The 26329-nt window shown below is 43.0% G+C and overlaps 1 protein-coding gene across 2 annotated transcripts; it reads right to left on the bottom strand.

Moving 5' to 3' along the window:
• Positions 1-124: 124 nt before the first annotated feature.
• On the bottom strand, positions 125-6941 carry park7 (parkinson protein 7). 2 transcript variants are annotated; one of them, XM_014133088.3, is made up of 6 exons: positions 6756-6941; positions 6067-6168; positions 5808-5867; positions 5261-5330; positions 3934-4020; positions 125-619 (listed from the first exon to the last, which is right to left on the bottom strand). In XM_014133088.3, exons 1-6 carry the CDS (start codon positions 6843-6845, stop codon positions 459-461), a joined length of 570 nt encoding a protein of 189 aa, XP_013988563.1. In that variant the 5' UTR covers positions 6846-6941; the 3' UTR covers positions 125-458.
• Between the last annotated feature and the right edge of the window lie 19388 nt (positions 6942-26329).

The raw sequence follows: 26329 nt of genomic DNA, 5'->3' as shown, positions 1-26329 counted from the left end.
AGCGAAGGGCAGTGACTACTGCTCTTGTTATTTCTGACTGTCGTGTCGAATGCATACTCTCATATTACCTCCAGTGTCATTGTTATAAATATACACATACCGTCATTGTACCAAGAGTCTGAAGGGGGTTCAGATGACTTTAATGATGAAGCTACATCAATGCTTTTGGACAGTGAAGACGGCAATATATTTGATATTTAAATCAATACAATTTAACATTGATTTTCCTATACAAAAGCAATAACAATCCCAAATCACTGATGCTTAAAGTGCAGGGGCAACATGTCCCAGGGAAGGATAGAAGAGAATAATAAAAATGCATCTTCTTACTATTGCACATTATCCTGTCATTATCATTATTCTTTGTTCACAATGATTGGCACGTGTACCATGATGAACAGTGCGGAGTACTTAGGGTTTTAGTTGACAGTGCTTTAGTTTGAAAGGCTCAACACCACTCAGTCTTTCAGAACCAGGGGTGCTTTGACAGTAGCAGCAACCTCAGCCCCCATGAGCTCCTCTACAATGGCCAGGGCAAACTCAAAGCTGGTTCCTGGCCCGCGGCTGGTAATCAGATGGCCATCCTTCTGGACTCGAGCCTCAGAATACTTGTAGTGGCCTAGGGAGTGGAGAGGAACAGTGGTGAAGAGAGAGAAACACCATTGTATAATACTCTGCAAATGGGAATTATTTAGTACCACTTGTTCAAATCAAGTTATTCATTGGTTTAACTTTCTTGCATTTACTACGTAATTTAACTTGTGTATATGCAGTCTTTCTTTGAAGTATTTATGTTGGTGTTTACTGATTGAATCTAATCAAATGCTGGTGCATAATGACCTCGTATTGATGACTATCATAAAGTAAGAAACTTGTTACAGCACCCTCTGCTGGACACAAAGGACCACAATCGTTTGTCACCACTGTTCAGTAGTACTTGGGATCTGCTCATTGTGCTGCATTTCCTGCCACACAGCCTGCTGAGTCATCATACAGGAAGATTTCCTACATGTGCATGCATTTTGTGTAACATCCAACTAACAAACAAGCACCACAGTGGCTATGAAGTAGCTATACAATGCAGAGATTAATCAACCTGAACTAGGGTTGCACATTTTGGGGAATATTCAGAGGTAGAAACATTGTGGGAATATATGCAATTTAAAATTAATACCATTTAAATGTAGATGTTTTTTTGCATTGGATATATTTACCATATCATATGGAGACATAAGGTAAAAGGTTTGTTTTTAAGTAAACTATTGCAAATTATTAAAACTTTCCAATAGAAATTAAAATAAAAACAATTTGTTACAAATGTAACTTTAATTAAATGAGTTGACTCTTCACATGGGATGATTTCATAGAACAAAAGGGAACATTGAATAATCCCCAATGATCTATCGCATCTCCCAAAAACGTTTTCAACATGCATCTGTAAAATGATAGTCCAGAAACTAAAGCTTTGGTTGTCTTCCTCTCAGGCTTCCATGTCTTCTCCCTGGACCTCAATGTCCACCTCTTGAACATCAGACTCTGAGGCCTCATCTTCACTGTCACTTTCCAACCTTGTTGAGGATGGCTCGTTGTCAGGCTCAAAAAGCCTCAAATTTGTCCGGATGGCCACCAATTTTCCAACCCTTGTATTGGTCAGCCTGTTGCGTGCTTTGGTGTGTGTGTTTACAAACAAGGACAAGTTGTGCTCTGAGGTGGCTGATGTTGGTGGGATTTGGAGGATGATGGAGGCAACAGGGGAAAGAGCCTCAGATCCACAAAGTCCCTTCCACCAGGTGGCTGATGAGATACGTTGGCACGACTGCCATATTGCATCTCCATCCCAAAGCCCTTGCTTGGAAGTGGACTTCGCCAGACTGCCAAGAACTTTGCCCTCATCCAGGCCAAGGTGGCGAGGCACAGCAGTGATGACAACATAGGCCTTGTTGATCTTTGCACCAGACAGGATGCTCTTGCCAGCATACTTGGGGTCCAACATGTACACTGTGGCGTGTATGGGCTTCAGGCAGAAGTCTTCATGCTTCTTGATGCATTTCAGAACGGCAGTTTCCTCTGCTTGGAGCAACAGTGAAGTGGGCCGGGCAGTACGGAGTCTGAACATCAGACAGGATGGCATTGTCTCCCTCAATCCATGCAATGGCTACTGTTATAGGTTTCAGGAGTTTCAGGCTTACCACTCTCTCCCAAAATACATCTTCCAGGAGGATCCTCTTGATGGGGCTGTCCATAATCGGCAAACTGTGATATGGCCATTTCTTGGAGAGACTCCTTCCCCTGCAGTAGTCAAACATGACGACATCACCACCCCAACGGGTGTTGCTGGGCAGCTTCAATGTGGTGCTCTTATTCTTCTCACTTTGCTTGGTGAGGTAGATTGTTGCTATAACTTAATGACCCTTGACATACCTAAACGTTTCCTTGGCTCTCTTGTAGAGTGTATCCATTGTTTTCAGTGCCATGTCCTTGAGGAGCAGATTCAATGCATGAGCAGCACAGCCAATGGGTGTGATGTGAGGGTAGGCCTTCTCCACTTTAGACCAAGCAGCCTTCATGTTCGCAGCATTGTCTGTCACCAGTGCAAATACCTTCTGTGGTCCATGGTCATTGATGACTGCCTTCAGCTCATCTGCAATGTAGAGACCGGTGTGTCTGTTGTCCCTTGTGTCTGTGCTCTTGTAGAATACTGGTTGAGGGGTGGAGATGATGTAGTTAATTATTCCTTGCCCATGAACATTCGACCACCCATCAGAGATGATTGCAATACAGTCTGCTTTCTCTGTGATTTGCTTGACCTTCACTTGAACTCTGTTGAACTCTGCATCCAGTTAATGAGTAGAAAAAGCATGTCTGGTTGGAGGGGTGTATGCTGGGTGAAGAACATTCAGAAATCTCTTCCAATACACATTGCCTGTGAGCATCAGAGGTGAACCAGTTGTATACACAGCTCGAGCAAGACATTTATCAGCATTTCTCACTACGTTCCACCATTGAGTAAAAAAAACTTCTGATTCAAGGAGGACCATGAGCTGTTGCTATCGATGAGGTGTCTGATTCATCATTTTCACCTCGAATAGAAGTAGAGGGACTTTTGTCAGAGGTTGCTTGTTGTGAGCGCTGAGGGAACTTTATGCACTTGGCCAGATGATTCTGCATCTTTGTTGCATTCTTCACATATGATTTGGCACAGTATTTGCAAAATGTACACAGATTTTCCTTCTACATTGGCTGCAGTGAAATGTCTCCACACATCAGATAGTGCCCGTGGAATTTTCCTGTAAAGATCAGGATTTAAAAAAAAATTTTTTTAAACAAATACAATTCCATGTCCAGATAAATAGTTAAGCAGTTATTTAAACAACTCCTTCGTAAGAAAAATGTTTTAAAATGAAACAGGTGAATTGCAAGCTATGACCCACATGGTAGCAGAAACTAACTAGCAGGAATTGTTAACAAGTTAGAAAGGATTTAAAACACTTCGCTGTAGTTTACTATTTACTAGTTAACAAAAAAATAATGTATGTCATAAAATATTTTCACCCCACCCAGTATTGTAATCAAAACTTACCAAAAAGTATGTAGTCCTTGGCTCAGACAGTGTAGTTGTGTGCACTGCACGTGTGACCGAAGAGTGCACTGCACGTGTGACCGAAGAGTGCACTGCACATGCAGAGGATTGCAATTCCATCGAATTGGGGATAGTTTAACCAAAATATGCCACAAGACCTAGAATTGCCTTTTTGGTGGGAGGTTCACTGTTATAAGCTAACTTTTTTTAATGAATTGAAGCAAAATTCCCCAAATTCCTAGGCTTAACTTCCCATGGAAAATTTCCAGAAATTTCCCAGAAAGTTTCTGACCCTGTGCAACCCTAACCTAAACCTTAGCCCTGTGGCAGCCAGGCTGTTTGTGTAGCTTTACCACCAGTCATCATCTTGTCCTTGGCACCAGGGTGGGTGGTGACTGTGCTGCCGTAGGCAATACCGTGTGCCAGGAGAGCCGTGGGACCTGAGGTGAGGAGGGAATAGGAGTTAGACCAATATCTTTCTCTGTATTCATTTCAAACTGTTCAAAACAGACATGGCACTCGCTGGACAACAAAAGGTGTCAAATTATTCCTTCTCAAAAACCCAGAGGTGTCATAATCAATACACCTTAACTTTTGTTTGCATGTTACATTGAGGTGACATCACAACTAAAAGCCAGACTCATTAGTAGACATCATACTACCATAAAAATAGGATCTAAAATTAACCACATAGTGTATACGGTTTCAATCCACCTCTGCACACCATATTTAGAGGAAGGGGGAAAAACAGAGACTAAAAATAATGGAGTTCGTGTCTGCTGCATTAACATTGGCAATGTCCTAGCACTGCAGTAAGCTCATCCTCAGACTTAATAAATAGAAAGCTATTGATCATGGTCCTTGGCTGCCTTCCCATGCAGTCTAAAGATTAGACTCCTCTCTGGCAGGCAGAGCGGGAGCCTGCCAGTTAAGTAGAGCCAAGCTCCTCCCGTTACATGCCTGCCTCCGCCCCGTCCTGAGGACACCAGGCTGGACAAACGCCCGTCTCCAGAGAGAGTGCCTGTCCAGGGCTGGGACAGCGGGAGGCATCTCTCTCTCAGATGACGATGATGATGATTATTATGCACAAACTTATGGTCTTCCACAACACTGATTTTGTTTACAAAGAGTATGAAATGGGAGACCCAAGGGTCTATGACATTACCTGCTATACATGGAGTAATTGAGTCAAGCACTTTTCACACCCCCTTTCACATTAGAAATAGAAAGCATTATTTTCACTTAAGCACAATGTGACGCTGCTGCTGGTCATCCATTTGGCAGGTTCATTATATATTCCTGTGGGAACAGATGTTTTCTAGGATGCCCTTTACTCTGCTCTGACACATGGGTCTCTTGTCCTCATTCACAACATCCTTTCAGTGCCCTTCATCGGCACAGGCAGGCAGAAAATCTCAGAGGTAGTGGGCTTTGTCAGTGGCACTAATATCTCGTTCTATCATAATCTCATTGTGTATTGGTTTCCTGCTTACTAATAATGGAAAGGTGACAGCCTTATACTGCACGCCCTGTCTGACAGAAATCACCGGTTACATATTTAACTCAAGATTATATGTAAGCAATCTTGCCCCAGCTGTGGTCATTGACACAGGTACATCCTGGAGTGTGTGAGACATAATCTAGAGGTGGATTTGTACATTCTCACAGAAGGAACAGTACCTGCACAGATGGCAGCGATCAGCCCTTTCCTGTCCACCTGGTCCTTCAACACCTCTTTCACAGCAGGCGACTACAAAAGAAAATCGAGGCCACATACAGAGAGTTGAGTCACTCTACACTCTCATAGAATGTGTGTTATAACACTGACTTTTCAGTAAATGGACAGTCTGATAAATATTGAGGACAATAGATGAGTCAATGTTTCCAGCATGACTGAAAAACAATTTAAAAGTTATTGTGGAACAACTTTCACAGAGCTTGTAGTTGTAAGGGCTAAAACCATAAAATGAATTAAGCATCATATAGTCACTGTATATTTGCTTGTTTTTATAAACAAGAGCAGCATACCAATTCAATTATATTTCAAATGTAGGAAAAATATAGTTCATAAAAATATATGTATTGTTTTTCACCCAAAACATGAACAAGAGAAATGTTACAGTATCTACCTGCAACATTATATTTCCAATGTCAGGGACACACAGGAGAGATTCATCTGCAGCTAAAGGTTTTTGCAATGAATGCCAAACATTAACGGCATCCCTACCTCTGACAGGTGCTGGGCACCGAGAGCTCCCCCTGGCAGAAAAACCACATCATACGGACCCTGCATCATAAGATACAAGGTCACGGATAACACATTTATAGTACCAATTTCCGATGCATCATCCTTGTACATTAATCAATGAATAAAGTTTTAAAGTGGGAAAACATTTGATTCAGAATGCATTGTAAACGTTATGCAGTCAGAGCGCAACATGCTGTGTGGACTAATATGGCTGCAGGGTGTGGAGGCAGGACCTGACCTGCTTGCGGGCATCCTCCAGGCTGGCATCAGGAACAAGGTAGACATCTCTGCTGCACTGCACAGGCTCTTTGCCTGTCAACCCTGCCAACATCACAGCAATCTGCAGGATGTGGACACAAACAAAATCACAATTACTTTAATGACCATCAGCAGACATTGCCCCTTAATCATAAATTCCCAATAACCAAAGGAGTATGGGACTTTTCAGTTGAAAAACTCAGCCTCCTATCCTACAGTAGTACAGTGCAGTCACCTTTGACATTTGCAGTGGCCTTTTACTCACCTTACATGTTTTGAATGTGCCAACACACTAGCAACACATTAGCTAACTAACCATGGATACAACTGCCGTTGTTCATCATGTCTGTTATATTTGGCCAGCTAAGGTAGATAATAGTTAAGTACAACATAAAGTTAGCTTGTTATAGCTGTGCTGTAGCTAACGTTACCTACCTTGCTAGTTAGAGCAACAAAAAAAGAGATCTGCATGCATGTCGAACTTGGACTGCAGTTTCAACTTGACTGTGGTTAGGTAAATAAAATATCTGCTAAAATACTAGTTAGTTAAAATGCAGCTTTTAGCAAGCTAAATTGAGCCAGCCAGCTAACGTTTGCACAATCTCAATTTAACTAGATCAGTGTTTGGTGTGCGTAATCCAATTTAGCTAACTCGATAAGTTTACTAACCCCAGCTCGACGCATTACGTCCACAGGTATAACTGTTTCCATCTCTTCTGCACCTTTAGAGAGGATTACTAATGCCTTTTTCCCTGCCATTCTTGGGAGAGTGGGTGTGTGACTGTCAGCAACAGGAAAGCAACTGTTTGTGAGAGGACTTTTATCTTGACAGGAACACACATAGATACACGTAAGTTACAGCTACGGATTCCCTGAAGTGACAAACAATACGCTTGGTTGAATTTTTCAAAGAATATCACATTATGTATTAGACCATTTCTATACACCGTAGCATATTTGTAGTCTTACGTAATTTATTATGCGGAGTGTACGATAATAGATTTTCATTTAGATATATATGATGCAACATAATTCACTTTAAAATGCAACATATCTGCACTGGTAGGTTCAAGTACATCCACCAGGGGGAGGCATTCACCCATAAATTGTCAATAAAACTACTGTAAATATAGGCGTTTATAAAACAAGCCTTCAATTTCGAGCATTTGTTTGCCCCAACATAAGTGCGATTCAGGTTTATATTATTCAATACATTATTTAAAACCGTAAGGTTTATTATACAGTGGTTCAAATATCTTAAAGAAAACTAGTTCAAACTAATATGTGATTTTCTCAATTCCAAGATTTTCTGAAATGAGGAAATGAAGGTAACTAAATACTTGAAGCTCTGTCTAAGAACTTCTGCATCAAATCCCTCTCAATTGAAGAAGACATCTCTTAAGGCACCTCAGGGAATTATATTCCAGTGTAAATCCCAGATTTAATGTCTGGGGCTTTAGTGTGCAGACACTCTTCCCAGTTTAATGTGCCACTGTGCATTCTGCCGCAGAGATTCACTTTCACATTTGTGCAAAGAACAAGATCCCAGTGAAACAGCAGATTAGGCAAAGTGTAGGGGGTGCTGGCATATTTTTTTGTTGTTGTTGCGTGCCTTTGAGCCAATCCAAAAGGCACCGGTGATTACCGACAAATGCAGCTGGGATCAACTAAGCCAGACCCACAGTGGTACACAAGCTCATTTGCCTAAAACATGGATTTATTTATCCATTTACTCATTTCTTTACAGAAGGAGCTCATAGTATGTTTATGATCAAACTCAGGAAACGCCTGTTAGTGATTTGCAAACCAGGTAACCTGGTAAGAATGTGGATTAGGCTGATACACTGACAATGCAAATTCAGTCTCTGAGCCATCTGTGCAAGGCCACAACTACTCAAATATTACAGAGCAGACACATCTTTCCTGAATTCTATAACTTTATGAACTAAGCCTTTGTTGTTTATTAGAGAGATCTTTTGCCAAGTTTAAGAAGGCCAGCATCCCGGAGTCAAGCTCTTCACTGTTGACGTTGAGACTGGTGTTTTGCGAGTACTATTTAATGAAGCTGCCAGTTGAGGACTTGTGAGGCGTCTGTTTCTCAAACTAGACACTCTAATGTACTTGTCCTCTTGCTCAGTTGTGCACCGGGGCTTCCCACTCCTCTTTCAATTCTGGTTAGAGCCAGTTTGCGCTGTTCCGTGAAGGGAGTAGTACACAGCGTTGTACCAGATCTTCAGTTTCTTGGCAATTTCTCGCATGGAATAGCCTTCATTTCTCAGAACAAGAATAGACTGACTTAATTTCAGAAGAAAAGTCTTTGTTTCTAGCCATTTTGAGCCTGTATTAAAACCTACAAATGCTGATGCTCCAGATACTTAACTAGTCTAAAGAACGTGACATTGGAACACAGGAGTGATGGTTGCTGATAATGGGCCTCTGAACGCCTATGTAGATATTCCATTAAAAATCATCCACTTCCAGCTACAAGAGTCACTTACAACATTAACAATATCTACACTGTATTTCTGATCAAATTGATGTTATTTTAATGGACGAAAAAAAGGTGCTTTTCTTTCAAAAACAAGGACATTTCTAAGTGACCCCAAACTTTTGAACGGTAGTGTATATACAGTCGTGGCCAAAAGTTTTGAGAATGACACAAATATACATTTTCACAAAGTTTGCTGCTTCAGTGTCTTTAGATATTTTTGTTAGATGTTACTATGGAATACTGAAGTATAATTACAAGCATTACATAAGTGTCAAAGGCTTTTATTGACAATTACATGAAGTTGATGCAAAGAGTCAATATTTGCTGTGTTGACCCTTCTTTTTCAAGACCTCTGCAATCTGCCCTGGCATGCTGTCAATTAACTTCTGGGCCACATCCTGACTGATGGCAGCCCATTCTTGCATAATCAATGCTTGGAGTTCGTCAGAATGTGTGGGTTTTTGTTTGTCCACCCGCCTCTTGAGGATTGACCACAAGTTCTCAATGGGATTAAGGTCTGGGGAGTTTCCTGGCCATGGACCCAAAATATCTATGTTTTGTTCCCCGAGCCACTTAGTTATCACTTTTGCCTTATGGCAAGGTGCTCCATCATGCTGGAAAAGGCATTGTTCGTCACCAAACTGTTCCTGGATGGTTGGGAGAAGTTGCTCTCTGAGGATGTGTTGGTATCATTCTTTATTCACAACAATTGAACCGCTCTCCTTGAAGTTCTTGATGATCCGATAAATGGTTGATTTAGGTGCAATCTTACTGGCAGCAATATCCTTGCCTGTGAAGCCCTTTTTGTGCAAAGCAATAACGACGGCACGTGTTTCCTTGCAGGTAACCATGGTTGACAGAGGAAGAACAATGATTCCAAGCACCACCCTTCTTTTGAAGCTTCCAGTCTGTTATTCGAACTCAAATCAGCATGACAGAGTGATCTCCAGCCTTGTCCTCATCAACACTCACACTTGTGTTTAGGAGAGAATCACTGACATGTCAGCTGGTCCTTTTGTGGCAGGGCTGAAATGCAGTGGACAGTTTTGGGGGGAATTCAGTTCATTTGCATGGCAAATAGGGACTTTGCAATTAATTGCAATTCATCGGATCACTCTTCATAACATTTTGGAGTATATGCAAATTGCCATCATACAAACTGAGGCAGCAGACTTTGTGAAAATGTATATTTGTGTATTCTCAAAACTTTTGGCCACGACTGTACACTGAACAAAAATGTAAATGCAACATGCAACAATTTCAAAGATTTTACTGAGTTACAGTTCATAGAAGGAAATCAGTCAATCAAAATAAATGCATTAGCCCCTAATCTATGGATTTCACGTGACTGGGAATACCGATGTGCATCTGTTGGTCACAGATACCTTTAAAAAAGGTAGGGGCGTGGATCAGAAAACCAGTCGGTGTCTGGTGTGACCACCATTTGCCTCTTGCAGTGAGACACGTCTCCTTCGCATAGAGTTGATCAGGCTGTTGATTGTGGCCTGTGGAATGTTGTTCCACCCCTCTTTAATGGCTGTGCACAGTTTCTGGATATTGGCAGGAACTGGAACACGCTGTCGTACACGTCGATCCAGAGAATCCCAAACATACTCAATGGGTGACGTCTGGTGAGTATGCAGGCCATTGAAGAACTGGGCCATTTTAGCTTCCAGGAATTGCGTACAGATCCTTGCAAAATGGGGTTGTGCATTATCATGCTGAAACATGAGGTGATGGCTGCGGATGAATGTCACAACAATGGGCCTCAGGATCTCGTAACTCTGTGCATTAAAATGACCATCTATAAAATGCAATTGTGTTCATTGTCCATAGCTTAGGCCTGCCCATGCCATAACCCATCCTCCACCATTGGGCACTCTGTTCACAAAATTGACATCAGCAAACTGCTCACCCAAATGACGCCATACATGTTGTCTGCCATCTCTTCAGCATACTAGTGACCATCGAAGGTGAGCATTTGCCCACTGAAGTCGGTTACGAAGCCAAACTGCAGTCAGGTCAAGACCCTGGTGAGGACAACGAGCACACAGATGAACTTCCCTGAGACAGTTTCTGACAGTTTGTGCATAAATTCTTCAGTTGTGCAAACCCACAGTTTCATCAGCTGTCCAGGTGGCTGGTCTCAGACCATATGCCACACCTGTCAGGTAGATGGATTATCTTGGCCAAAGAGAAATGCTCACTAACAGGGATGTAAACAAATTTGTACACAAAGTTTGAGATAAATAAGCTTTTTATGCATATGTAAAATTTCTGAGATCTTTTATTTCAGCTCATGAAACATAGGACCAACACTTTACATGTAGCGTTTATATTTTTGTTCAGTGTATATATCATATTTTTTTGTTTGTTGTTATTGAGATTTCTCTCTCTCTGGTGTTCTGCTCATTTGGGCCACAGATGAGATCTTCTTGTCGATGTCTGTTAGAGGAGCAGGAGACTGAGTGTTGATCAGTGAACTCTATCTTATTATTATTCCCCAGCGAGTTCTGCCTCCTGCATGCCAGGCCATGCCAGGCCATGCCAGGCCTTCCCTCTGCTCTGCTTTATCTGGCACACCACAGAGGTCTACTCATAAACCTGAAGGGCTTCTGGAATCCAACCACTGGGGATTCTACACTACAGAATCATTTTCAGAAAGAAAAAAAAACAAAATCCACTGACTGAAATGAGGGAATTCCACCAATTACCGTTTGTCACAAAGTAATCCTGTTACCATTGCTCTGAATATGAAACGGTGTAAACATGGAAATAAACTCGTTTTTGCGACATGAATGTACATGCAAAGGCCCTGTTCGGTTAAGATACACAGCAGCAAACCCTGCCTCAGAAACTCAGGAAAGAGGTGCCACTACTCAATATGGTCACAGTAAAATTGGCTCTATGGGGAGAGATTAAAACATTTGAGGAGTTTTGAAAATACATTGAATTGCTACATTTCAGTCATAGTGTGGTGGTGTGATTCAGATCATTCATCACTACTCTATGGTAACTACTCTTGGTTGGGTTTTTCCTCCCACTCAGGTAGAGCCTGTACCACTACAGTTGAATATGGGATGAATATTTAGGGACATTTTATCTGCCGATCTGTGCATAAGCTTTATCTTGTGTCTTTTTCACGCATTGTGAGCCTCCAAGAGCAGGCGATGAGTGACAAGCATATAATCTTGATTGCATCTCGATGATATTACCTTATGCTGCCAAGTGCTCAGGTGACAGCTGGAGGCCTGTGTGTGGAGGGATCTGGGGAACAAGGTGACAGTGAGTGAATTTTAAACACCTGGATTAGCAGATGGCCATTCAACAGACACAAGATGGCGCCAGCTCAGTAACTTCAACTTTCAACAAGGAACCTCGATTTCAGGGAACTTAGATTTCCGAAAGTCCATATTGTCGGTGTTTGCAGTCCAATGGATACCATAAAAGAAAACAAATTTCACTCCCTTGGTCTAACAAAAGTTAGAAACAACATAATACTTATCATCAAGTCAAACAAAATTAAATTGTACCACTCACATAACTTATTTTCCAAGTTTTTATGTGCTCAAAGATATCCATGTAAATCCAGTTGAAAACATGTTGTTTACATCCAACAGAGACAATGTTGCAAATTGAGGCAGCAGCTCATGAATGTGCTGTCTTGATTAGAGTGTGTGTAACGACTCAAACACACAATTGCCCTAGAGCCATTTATGGTTGCAGTAATCTCCCTGCCCTCAGACTATGCCCCGTCCCGAACTATTTTGAGGGGGGTACAAGTGACACTGCCTATCTCCCAACCTCCCCTCTCTCTTTCTATCCCATTTTTTCTGTTAGTGTCTATATCTCTCTCTCTCTGCCTCCATTAGATCCCCTAATGCCATGCAGCGTGGCCTATCTTCAAACACTAATGCTGATGACTGGTCCCTGCAGCGGTACCCCCCACCCCCAGCCACCCCCTAGCCTGCTCCTCCACAGAGAGGGTAATAAAGACACAAGCAGGATTAGTGTTTCTTGCCTAACGAAGGGGTGACAGAGAGAGAGGCCATGCCCACGGGCCGCTCCCCGACCCTGCTCTGCTCTGCTGAGGTCTCCCCTGCCTATGCTTCCCTCTGGTCTGCTCTCTCTCCTCTCTCACAGGGTGCTCTGTGGCTCGCTGATAGACTCTGAGTGGCTGCATTCATAATATTCACATTAGATAAGCACAGAGTGACAGTAGTCTTAAGTGGCTTAAGTACTGTGAGTATCTACCCTTAACCAAGTAAATGTACTGTATGTGAAAACAATTTAATTCTCCATTCGCAAGAGTTTCCAGGTTTTCTGACAACATTCTTCCTGTGCAATGAGAAAGCATGTTTGAATTAATGTGCAGTTAAAAAAAACGTCTGTATTAGACTTTACATATAGTTTAAGTACTTAGCTGTTTGCTCGTAACCTGGTGACTGGAGGTCATGGGGCCTGTCTTTATGCGTATCATTGTTAAATCACTGTGGACTTAAACAAATGGAAAACCATATCATTCTACACGTCTGCAAAACAGTGGGACTGGGATCTTGTAAATGTTGTCATATTAGATAAGTGTTACATGTGAGATTCCTTTGATTATACACAAGGGAAGGTGCAGGCCTATGAAAAGGGAAGAGCCAGTGTTGATGGAGAGCCGTGTACAGGACAGGACAGGTGAACCATGCAGCTGCTTCCTCTGTCACTCCCCAAAAACACAGCATGACCGATCAGGGCATGGCTCTCACACACAGCAGCCCACTTTTCACACGATAGCTATCTCAGGCCACGTTACGCACATCTCTTAGTTGGCTCACGTTGTGGGTTGGGTAATGTAATTTACTGTAGACCCCCAGTCTATGTGCTACAGACATATGGTGACTATCAATGTTCTCCCTTCTTCAATACAAAACCCCAAAATGATGGTCTCTCCCGCCTGTCTGTTTCAGGTCCTTTCCCTCCTCAAGCTTTTTGCCTTTTACCTTAGTCACGCTAGTGTGGATTCACACGCCAGCAAGGCCCACGGTGTGTGGAGGAAAGGCCAAATTCTGTTAATACTTGGCTAAGCTTACATGTTCATTCACACTTGATTATATGGAAAAGCCGATGCTTCTAAATGTTGATTGAAGTATATTGGTAAGGCAGAGAAACAGAGGCCTCAATTCACTCCCTCTTCTTATTTCTTATCATATCCACAGAGCGTAAAGAACTACACTAAAGATTGACTGTATGATCATTTGGATCACGCTAAAGTATGATACATACAGTGAACTCCAAAAGTATTGGGACAGTGACACATTTTTGGTTTGTTTTGGCTCTGTACTCCAGCACTTTGGATTTGAAATAATACGTAATACAATGACTATGAGATTAAAGTGCACACTGTCAGCTTTCATTGGAGGGTATTTTCATCCATCTCGGGTGAATCGTTTAGAAATTACGGATAATCCTGAATGAATCGTGAATAATGATAATTGAGAAAGTTACAGAGGCATAAATATCATACCCCTCTCCGACTCATCATTACTCACAATTCATTCAGGACTATTCGTAATCATGGTCGCAGCGACATTAATGTAGAAGTGTTTAGAAACAAATTCTATTATTATTTACAATAAAAGTGACTCTAAAATGACACAATGCATTATTCACCATTCATTTCTACAGGGCACAACATAATCTGAAACACAACCAAAACAAACTGCAAATGCATCCAACAAGTTTGTAGAGTCACAAGATTTATGTAATCATTGCGTACCTGGAATATGGGACCAAATACTAAACTTTTTACTACTTTAATACACATATAAGTACATTTTTCCCAATTCTTTTGGTCTCCTAAAATGTTGGAACTATGTTCAAAGAGTTCTGCACATTTTACACGGTTCACCCGATATGGATGAAATACCCTCAAATTAAAGATTATAGTCTGCCATTTAACCACAATTCAAAGTCCTGGAGTACAGAGCCAAAACAACAAAAAATGTGCCACTGTCCAATTACTTTTGGAGATAACTGTATTACCTCATTGAGTAGCATCCCACTGGGTAAAAACTGATTGAATCAACGTTGCTTCCACGTCATTTCATAAAAAAAATGAAATGTGATGATATTGAATCAACGTAGAAAACTGATTAGATTTGAAAAAAGTTATCAACGTAGCGGAATGTTGTCTTTTTTTCACCCAAATGTTCACCTAAATCCAATGATTTGAAATGTTTTGTTGATTTAACGTTGAATTCACGTTAGTTGACAACGCGACCAAATGTAAATCAAAACTAGATGTGGAACTGACGTCTGTTCCCAGTGAGATGGCTGTGTGTAAGCTGGTTCTACAAATAACAATTGGGTCAGGTACCCCAGCTATTATTGATAAGGGCTGAAATTTGGAGGTCAAATATTGTTTCTTACTTTCTTTGTATTTGGAAATAATTGTCCTCAACCAGGGGCTTTGTGCAAGCGAAGAGGCATGCAGGTTTATTCTATTTTTACCAGTATAAACCTTGTAGATTAACATAGTTTACCTGTCCCTGGTATGCTTTTGCCATTCTATCCACTAACTCCAGCTCAAATTAACCGGATTCCTCACATTTAATCCCACACTTTTTATAGTAAATGTGACTTCAATGTCTAAAACATTTCCAAACAATTTTCCCTCAACAACTTCTCAAAACTAGCATGAAAATATTTTCCTGAAATGAATGCTCTTTTTATTATTGTTGGAATGGACACTTTCAGCTTGGAGTGTAATTTTTCTGGCATTTGGATATAAACTACCTATGGACAGATACAGTGGTATCTTAATTATGTCCGTTTTTTTCTTTCTATTCACATACTTTTGATTTCCACTTAAAAGAGAAAGGTGATATATTCCTATGATTGGAAATGTTCAATGCCTCTTCTTGAAGGGGGTGCGCTGTCCTGTGCAGATAAGGCTGGGCATGCGAGATGTGCCTGTCTGAAATGAAACCCTGACAAACAGAAGAGCGCTGTCTTCCCAGACACAGTGGGAGAGGATGAGGCTGGGATGGAAGCCTTTGAGAGCAGTGCCTTTAATATCTGCACCGCTGTAACATCAGTAAAGTGACATTTCGGCAGCACCATCGAGATCCAACGGTGGCCATGCTGCTCCCACAATCAATTATCCATGCATAACATCCTGCCAGTGTGCGGACATGAATCAGTCCAGGACCAGGCCTCTCCTCCGCCTTGATTCACAAGAAAAGAGATGGGGCCTTTCATTCGACCCCCAAGAAAAGAGAAAAACACTCTGTTTGCTGATAAGAGGGAGGAGAGAACTTGCGGATAGACCTAAATCATTTTTGGATTATTCAGTGATGGTCAATGTGATTGCTTCATCAATGGTGCAATCTGATGGGCACTGGAATAATAATGACTATAAATGGAAGGAAGATATTCTTCATATGGCTCAATAAGGTATTTCCTGAAAAAACGGATAACTACACAGATAAGAAAACATGTTACAATAGGGAGTTCTCAACAAAAACAAATACATAGATTGTTGCTATAGATAGGACGTACAGAGAGTTTCAAAATGTGGTCCTTTTCCATCTCTGCTATTTCACTTTTCACTTCAAAATGTAGTGTATTTAGGGCTCTAAATGAACATTTTGGTGCTACCAATTTTAAAAAGTTAGGAGCACCAGAAAATAACATGTTTTAACTTCCACTGAGATACAGTATTGCCTATATGAATTCTAGCTACTTCTGAAGCACATGATGTGCCCTAGAAAGTAATATATAACCATGTAAATACATTTGTTTATTATAAAAAGCAAAAATATTTATACAAATACCTGTCATTGAAATTAAAAAGTAATTTGTGGAATATTAGGATTCTACATGATGTGAAAGCAATATTTTCCTATTGAGATGCATTGCATAGAAAACTGTACACTGTCCTTTAGAATGTGTGTGATGATGACGTGCAAGAGAGCTGTCTACGAGGGAGTTTCATTAAAATGAACCACGGTGCACCGGTCTATGGCCCATGACGTGAAGGCAAAAGAGGTGTGGGAGGAGTGCCTTTCTCAAATCGAACAGTAGGCCTAATCTGTGCCGCTCGTTCATGTTGTTAACAAGACAGAATGGTGTATCGTTCAGAAATTATTTCAATTTCAACATATATGTTCACATTTTCAAACTAGTTTTCATTGGGAAGGTAGATGAATAATCATCTGGGTGATTTTTTTTAGAGACACACTTGTGCTCCCATATAACAATTCCAGGTCGCACAGCAAAATGGTGGCACTTTAGAGCCCTGAGTGTACTGCTTTAGTGTCTTCCATGTATAACTATACAATTATTTGTCTTAAAACTGTGAGGTGTTTATTTGTTTATTAGGATCCCCATTAGCTTTTGCAGAGGCAGCAGCTATTCTTCCTGGGTTCCACAAAAAAACACAAAACATGACAAGGACAGTCACATACATTTAAAATACTACGATATACAAACAATACAAACATTTTGTTTTATATAATAATACAAACAATACAACAACAAAAAAGAATGTGTCTGTGTGTGCTTGTGTTTGTTTGTGTGTGCGTCCCCTCACTGTCCCTGCCATTCAATGAGATGTTGTGTAGTGAGGTGTACAGTATAGGAGTGGGAGTGATAGTTTTATAGTCACAGTAGGCCTATATGGATGTTTAGGTAATGAGTTGTGTTACAGTGTGTACCACGTGAAGCTGTGTGGTGTACATTGTTTTGAGTGATGAGCAGTAGTTCATCAGAAGCCAAGCCGGCTGTAAATTTCCCAGCATTGTATAGTACTGCGAGGATTCAGACTCTGCAATCAGTCAGTCAGCCAGCCAGCCATGCTGTTTTTGACAAACAGAACCACTCCACTTCACTCCACCATTTCATTTCCATCTGTATGCTATCACTGGGCTGTCAGCGGCCGGATTGGCCTGTAGTTCGCAGGATGAAAGGGGGGAGATCCTGTTGAGTGAATAATCTTGCCAGTTTACAGAAGAGAGTGGATGTCGACTTGATAGGCTGTGGGTTGGTTGCACACAGATTTGGGATTCATGGGCAATCCCATAGTCCCTTTAAGTCTGGACGTGTGAATGTGAAATCAATGGTACATCCATACAACAGTTTGTTTGCTGGGCTCTGAGACGCTTTGAGATGAAAATAAAAGTCATGGATCTTCACCTTAAGGCTTGAGGACATGGAAGAGAGAACCTTAACATAGCATTTAAGCATTGAATATTCCGTTCTCTCCAACCATATGTGGAATTTTCCTGTACTATTTAAATCTTTCTGTATTTTATAAAACAATACAATTAAACTAATAATTGTATACTTTTTTTGTTTATGGTTGTTGGCATAAAAGTACATGTAAAGTGGACCTCAGACAATACAACATACAGTGCATTCGGAAAGTATTCAGACCCCTTGACCTTTTCCACATTTTGTTATGCTACAGCCTTATTCTAAAATGGCCCCATAATGACAAAGCGAAAAAAAAAATGTGAAAGTTTTGCTCATTTATAACAAATAAAAAACAGAAATACCTTATTTCCACAAGTATTCAGACCCTTTGCTATGAGACTCGAAATTGAGCTCAGGTGCATCCTGTTTCCATTGATCAACCTTGAGATGTTTCTACAACTTGATTGGAGTCCACCTGTGGTAAATTCAAGTGATTGGACATGTCAATGTGTGTACAGTACAGCCGTCTAGTTTTGCTAAGGCTCCCCATATTATGCTTCTGTTTACTTTATATGCAAAGTAGGTCTGCAGTCTGTTGTGCTCCATGATCCCTGTTTAAAGTACTTTACTCTGAACATAACCCAAAGTGGCAGCAGCAGGATCAAGGCCAGGAGCGAGGTGGCTCTCTGTAATGTATAATACACTTAACTACTCTCCCTATTGATTGTCTGCATTATCTGCAAACAAACAGGAGGCAACGCAAATAGGGATGCTACTTTTCATTACAGTTAAACAGTGACAACATCAGAACAAGTCTTTCATTACTGTGTAAGTGGCCCTCCCATTCACATCAAGGTGTAAGCAGAACAGAATTGATGACTACTTACAGTGGTTATATTATTTTTTGAAACTTAGTTGTACTGCATTTAACTGCAATTGAATATCAATAGAGGTGGGGGGATCAATATACTGAAATCTGACTCATGAAATCTGAATTATGAATATATATGTTGACTGTTAAGACGGATACATTTAACCTTCCACCACACCCTCCACAACACTGCCTTAAGCCCAGTACGGTCCTCTTTCTTCCCAGAGTGCACCAGTGCAGCTCCAGGCCCTCTCCAGCCAGCAGTCCATGCCACAGCAAAGCGCTTGGAGGAGAGCATTATTAAATTGGCTCTGTGTAGGGCCTCCAGGTAGCTCCCAAGACCAGACGCAGAGAGAGTGGGAGGGGGCTGTTTAGTTGCTTATTATTAAGATGGATGGAGACTTAAGCCCCAATACGGAGCTTCAGCTCTTTTCCCAGACAGGGGCCCTATTCCCTTTTCCCCATCTCTCTCTCTCTCTCTCTCTCTCTCTCTCTCTCTCTCTCTCTCTCTCTCTCTCTCTCTCTCTCTCTCTCTCTCTCTCTCTCTCTCTCTGTCTCTATCTCTCTCGCTGTCTCTATCTCTCTCTCTCTCTCTCTCTCTCTCTCTCTCTCTCTCTCTCTTTCTGTCTCTGTCTCTGTCTCTCTCTCTCTCTCTCTCTCTCTCTTTCTGTCTCTGTCTCTGTCTCTCTCTCTCTCTGTCTCTCTCTCTCTCTCTCTCTCTCTCTCTCTGTCTCTCTGTCTCTCTCTCTCTCTCTCTCTTTCTTTCTTTCTCTCTCTCTCTCTCTCTCTCTATCTCTGTCTCTCTGTCTCTGTCTCTCTCTCTCGGTCTCTCTGTCTCTCTCTCTCTCTCTTTCTTTCTCTCTCTCTCTCTCTCTCTCTCTCTCTCTCTCTCTCTGTCTCTCTGTCTCTCTGTCTCTATCTCTGTCTCTCTGTCTCTCTCTCTGTCTGTCTCTCTGTTTCTCGCTTCACCCAGCTCGCAGCAGGCCTATATCAAAACCCTGGCCGCTCACTCACAGACATGCAGCACAAGCCCACATATTCTTTTTTTCACTTGGCTCAGCTTTCGCCATCTCAAAATACAGAGCCTGCATGCTGGAATTCTACAATTTCCTTTATCTTCCGTTATCATCATCAACAAGCCTATTTGTAGTTGGCTGAACCAATAATCAATGATAGTCATTAATAATCATTAATAATCATTACCACTGGAAAGCAGTGTGACAAATTACTAGAAAAACGTTTTGTGTGCGTGCGTGCGTGCTTTTATGTTGCGCATACATATGCGTATCTGCGTCTGTCTGTGAATGTATGTGTGGGCTCAAGTGTGTCCCACCCAAGGTTTAGGAATAAGAGGAAAATGTGCAACAACAAAAGGAGTAATGGTTACACCTCGAGCAGCTCACACACTTTCTCACAGTTGTGTATATTGGAGCCAGCTGTCCCTTGATGACATAACTTCGTCCTCCAGCAGTAATGGTACAGTGACAGTAACATGTGTAGGCTTGCTTTTACACTGACACTGGAACACACAACATCTGCTCTCAACAAAGGAAATGAAATCAGGAAGAAAGACCCACAAACCCCCAAATATCACTTAACTCTGGCTACCAATGTTAACCTCACACCTTTCTGAAACTCTCCACCACCTCAACAGTAGAACATCACAGATGGGACTATTATGAATTGAGCAACTTAACAGGCATTCGTACAAAGGTGCTTTCTATGAGGTGCTACATGCTTTAAAGGTATAGTACCTTCATACTAATCTTGGCACCCAGAACCAAATCTTGTATGCTGACTGGCCAGCTAGTTGATTCATATGTTACGAGAGGCTACCTTTACACTGACAGTACTGGACCTGTAAAAAGTATGTAGGCACCTCAGAGAACGTTCTGTCTCGAAGAATGCCTCTCAACTTTCTTGTTTCAAAATGGTCTCATCTGCCTGTAGGGCTGTGCTGTGTCAAACCCCTGATGTCACAACGGCAAAGCTATACCCACCTGGCATGGCATCACTCCTACTTCTGTCTCAAACATGTGGGAAATACAGAGCTGGCACTGGGCATTGAGAGAGAGAGAGAGCGAGAAAGAGAAAGAGAGAGAGAGAGAGAGAGAGAGAGAGAGAGAGAGAGAGAGAGAGAGAGAGAGAGAGAGAGAGAGAGGCAAGAATGGAGGGAGTAGAGTGGAGAGAGAGGGAGAGAGAGAGAGAGAGGCAAGAATGGAGGGAGTAGAGTGGAGAGAGAGGGAGAGAGAGAGAGAGAGAGAAGAATGGAGGGAGTAGAGTAGAGAGACCCAGCTGTTGTGCTGTCAGAACCCTGGGAAAATCTTCCCTCTCTCTCTCGTCTTGCCATGCAGGTCCAGATACTGTAGTTTTTCATGTATAGTGAACAGTAACACCTCCCTCCTACACCAGCCTGAATACTTCCTAACACCCATGTTAACAGGCGGAGAACAAGGGAGAGGAGGGACATGGCAGTTCTCTCCTCGTTGCCAAAATGGCTATCTCATATAATTGGCAATGGTTGCATGTGAAGTACTGTAATACCACAGATAACTTTTAATGGCCTAGGTAAAATATAAATAAAATAAACAACAACACAATAATATTTATCCATGATTCAATCCAAATGTGTGACATAAGCTTTCAGTTAACTGAAAATTATGGTTTATTGCAATATACTGATAAAAATAATGTTCAATGTTGTAGCATTACAAATCTCTCCTAAGGTTTTCTAAGGTGCAAAGCAGGGGGGGCAAAATATTATATACAGGCTTCTCAATTTCATTAATGTTTCATTGAATAAAACAAACACTCGAGACTACTCGATCTACTTCTGTCCCTAACGTCTGAAATGAGACTTTATGTATCATACCAACAGCATCTCGGTTCCACCAATAATCCTGCAAATGAAATCGATTTCCCCTCTCGCTCTTCCAATTCTGATCACAGCTGGGTTTCCCATATGGTATTAATGGGGTGGAGCAGCCAGCTCTGATCTAAAGCCGGGGTATTCTGGGCACATCACTACATCAAATCCCACTGTAATTACCTTCATGTAAACACAGGGCCCTCTCCTACACAATATAGGTTTGAATAAATGGAATTTGTGGCCATTGTCTTGATGGTAAAATAAATCTTGAAAATAGTTTGATGCAGTTTGTAACATACTGTTGCAATGTGCAATATTCACTTGGATTAAGGTAGACCACCAACCACGATTTGTGCTGGCAAGGCATGCCTTGAGAAAGCTAAAAAAAACAAGCAGTAAAAAATCTTTGTGAGTCCTGTAAATTCCAATTATAGAGATGTAAATGCAATTGGTTTAGTTTTTTGCTGGACATGAAATTCTTCAAATCGGAGGTGAAACTAATTTTCTCCATAAAGATAGGTTAGCCATGGGATCTTTCCAATGAGTTTTTGTGTGTATTTTGAGCCCAATGTTGGCACAGTGAATGAAATGCTTTTTTGTTGTAACATTGGTCAGTTTATATTAGATTAGGCTGGCTAACGTACAACTATTGTTTGAGTGGCCTCAGGCACCAGTGGAGAAAAATCACTAAATATGTGGAGGGTGAGACTATATCCTGTCTTACAGACTTCCACATGTCATCTCTATCCCACCATCCCATCCATCCCATCCATCCCATCCATCCCATCCATCACACCATCCCACCATCCCATCCATCCCACCATCCCACCATCCCATCCATCCCACCATCCCATCCATCCCATCATCCCACCATCCCATCCATCCCATCCACCCCACCATCCCATCCATCCCACCATCCCACCATCCCATCCATCCCACCATCCCATCCACCCCACCATCCCATCCATCCCACCATCCCACCATCCCATCCATCCCATCATCCCACCATCCCATCCATCCCACCATCCCATACATCCCACCATCCCATCCATCCCACCATCCCATCCACCCCACCATCCCATCCATCCCACCATCCCATCCATCCCACCATCCCATCCATCCCATCCATCCCACCATCCCACCATCCCATCCATCACACCATCCCACCATCCCATCCATCCCACCATCCCACCATCCCATCCATCCCACCATCCCATCCACCCCACCATCCCATCCATCCCACCATCCCATACATCCCACCATCCCATCCATCCCACCATCCCATCCATCCCACCATCCCATCCATCCCACCATCCCACCATCCCATCCATCCCACCATCCCATCCACCCCACCATCCCACCATCCCATCCATCCCACCATCCCACCATCCCATCCATCCCATCCATCCCACCATCCCATCCATCCCACCATCCCACCATCCCACCATCCCATCCATCCCATCCATCCCACCATCCCATCCATCACACCATCCCACCATCCCATCCATCCCACCATCCCACCATCCCATCCATCCCACCATCCCATCCATCCCATCCACCCCACCATCCCATCCATCCCACCATCCCATCCATCCCACCATCCCATCCATCCCACCATCCCATCCATCCCACCATCCCACCATCCCATCCATCCCACCATCCCATCCATCCCACCATCCCACCATCCCATCCATCCCATCCATCCCACCATCCCATCCATCCCACCATCCCATCCATCCCACCATCCCATCATCCCACCATCCCATCCATCCCACCATCCCATCCATCCCACCATCCCACCATCCCACCATCCCACCATCCCATCCATCCCATCCATCCCATCCATCCCACCATCCCATCCATCCCATCCATCCCACCATCCCATCCATCCCATCCATCCCACCATCCCATCCATCCCATCCATCCCATCCATCCCACCATCCCATCCATCCCATCCATCCCACCATCCCACCATCCCATCCATCCCACCATCCCATCCATCCCACCATCCCATCCATCCCATCCATCCCATCCACCCCACCATCCCATCCATCCCACCATCCCATCCATCCCACCATCCCACCATCCCATCCATCCCACCATCCCATCCATCCCACCATCCCACCATCCCATCCATCCCATCCATCCCACCATCCCACCATCCCACCATCCCACCATCCCAACCGTCTCTGTCTCTCCAGCAGGTGGGGGTGGTCATGCACTACGCAACAGGACCACGGTGGCTAATCTGCATCTTGAAATTACGACTTCCTCTGTCTGTCACACTAACTTACTGGAAGAGAGATGAGTTGGTTCATTCAGGTACTGTAATTTAAACAAACTGAATAGGCCAAATATTTGAGTCTGAATTATTCAGAAGTCAGAATTATTCAATAGAGTCCTGACCTTTTTTTCATCACTTCCATGGCCATTCTATTCACCATAGGTTAGTGTTTCTGTATTTGAGACGGAAAATATTCTTACGGCTAATGTGAGTGTTGCAGCGAGAGAGATAAAGAGAGAGAGAGTTTGTGCGTGCATGCGTTTCACCTGCAGTATATCTTTGCAGTCTTGTCCGTAGTAAAGTGTCTGACCTGGTCTTCTGCTCCGGGGTCTCAGGTGTGTGTTATCTCTGTCTGAGCCCCTGGGAACAAACCATCCACAGATATGCCTGTCAGTCAGCCCAGCCAGGGTTGAACTGCCTTGTAAATGACTCACTAAACAGCCCTACACTGGATTCTGCATTTGGAGGAAAATCAATTATTTTACACACCCCCATACATTTCACAGTCCATTTGGAGCATGCTAGGCCCAATTACACCCCAGCAGAAAGACCAGTTTTTATACCATTCCCACAATGACCACCATCTAGCAGCGCCAGACGGAGCACTGCTAATGCCCACGTTACTAACCTTTGGGCCAATGAGGAGCGTGCTAATGCCCTGGTTACCAACACTTTAGCCACACAATGGACACAGCAGTGGAGAGCACTGGACAGCGCTGCCTCATGCCGCTCGTCCGCTGTAGTGTCTTGGGGCTGGGAGGTGATCGCCCCGTGTCCAGTGGCGGTGTGCGAACGCCGTTGACGCTTTGACAGGCCTAATGAAAGCTGATTACCAGGAGGCATCTATTAATTTGTCACTAATCATGACAAAGAGAGTTGCTGGCTAACAGCTGTGAAATGGCAGCCGCCGCAAGGAAATGAGGCAGGGGGAAAGGCCGGGGACGAGGGGTTAGGGCCTGCGTCGTCATCACCGCCTGCCATTGTGTGTGCTCGCTCAGAGCTTAGCTACAGGTAACTCAGTAAGCGAACACGCAGGGGACTTTATACCAGGTCTTTGTGAGGGACCATCCTGGAGGATTCTAGACGGCTGGGGAGAGAAAGAGAGGGGATCGGTTTGCATGGCCTGAGTAGGGGCTCTTATGATCCAGGTGAGAAGCTGACTGTAACAGGTTTAAGCCCTCCTCCTTTATCTGCTGAGAGTAAGGGATTTGTCATGGACTCCGTTCTCAACTGAATGTACTGAGGAAGCCAGTCAGTGTGGAGTGTGAGGTAGAAGACTGACCTTTGGGCAGAAGGTTAGAGGGCTACTGTTAACAACCACATGTTGAGTCAAAGCTTCTTATGGGCAATTCATTAACCTCAGAAGAAGATAGGTTTAAATGAATTTCCTAATATCCAGAATTGAATAATGATGTAAATTAGGATTGTGCCTGACAATAAAAAATGTATATCTCGGCCTACATATCCCATGAACGGTATATCTAGACATCACCAAGTGCTAAGTAGCATGTTAATGGAGTTATTCCATTCATACATGCTGAAGTGTGTGTTTAATAAGTCTCCAAGTCTATGCTCGACTCTCCTAGCGACCAGACCACTCATACAGAACATTTTCCCATCCCTCATTCACAGATGCACTGCAGTTTGGTGTTCAGGGGAGGTCTCCTCACATAAGCCTAAATCAGCTGCCTGGCTAGTGGCTAATGTGGTTTATAGGACCGTAGGGAAGCCCTTTTCCATGGCTGTCATTTAAGGCCTGCGATCTTACAACACACAGAGCGTTTAACCAACACTGAGCATTTCTCATTCTCCTCCTGATCTTCTTATTGTGCCTGTTGGCCAAGTAGAGAAGAGTTGGCCAAGCCATTGGCTCCTCTCTCTCTCTCTCTCTCTCACACACACACACACGCACACACACGCACACGCGCACACGCGCACGCGCACACGCACGCACGCGCACGCACGCGCACGCACGCGCACACGCACATACACACACATAAACACACACTCACCGCTAAATACACTCATGGTCCCGGGCACAGCAGAGGGGAGGGGGTGGATATCCCCCCCCGGCAGAGACTGGCAGCCACAGCACAGAGCACAGTTACCTTCCATTATGGGCATAATTAGGGACCTGGGGTGCCAGGCTGCTGAAAAGAGGCTTTTGAAGTTGTCCCCTCTTAGTGTAGCGAGGGAGGGTGGGAATCCAATACCAGGAGGAAATCACTCCCAAGTGCTACAACATCTGAGAGTGTTGGAAACATCCTCCCACATTTAGGTAGAAGTAAGAGATGTGCATAAATAGTATTTAGCCTTGGGAGTTATTTTACTGTAAGGCTACATATTACAGTAACAAAATTATGTTTGAGCCAAAAGGTGTTAATAATTGTATGACCAATCGGCAATCCTTCTATTACGCCACAGTTATCTCTTTCGCTTTGGACAATTACTTGTATGTACCAACATACCTGTAATGGTAACACACCTACAATAAATACCGTTTTTTAAATCGCTTTGGTGCTATTTTCAGTACAAAACTGGTCAC

This window comes from Salmo salar, chromosome 12 (assembly GCF_965601325.2).
Source record: "Salmo salar chromosome 12, fSalSal1, whole genome shotgun sequence".
Taxonomy (NCBI): Eukaryota; Metazoa; Chordata; class Actinopteri; order Salmoniformes; family Salmonidae; genus Salmo; species Salmo salar.
This window is presented reverse-complemented; position numbering and strand designations above follow the sequence as displayed.

Excerpts from the sequence above, each read along its gene's own strand:
- park7 (XM_014133088.3), bottom strand. The coding sequence starts at position 6,845 with ATGGCAGGGAAAAAGGCATTAGTAATCCTCTCTAAAGGTGCAGAAGAG. Across the intron at positions 6,169-6,755 it reads ACGTAATGCGTCGAGCTGGG|ATTGCTGTGATGTTGGCAGG; the intron begins GTTAGTAAACTT and ends CACATCCTGCAG. Across the intron at positions 620-3,933 it reads GGACAAGATGATGACTGGTG|GCCACTACAAGTATTCTGAG; the intron begins GTAAAGCTACAC and ends TCCACTCCCTAG.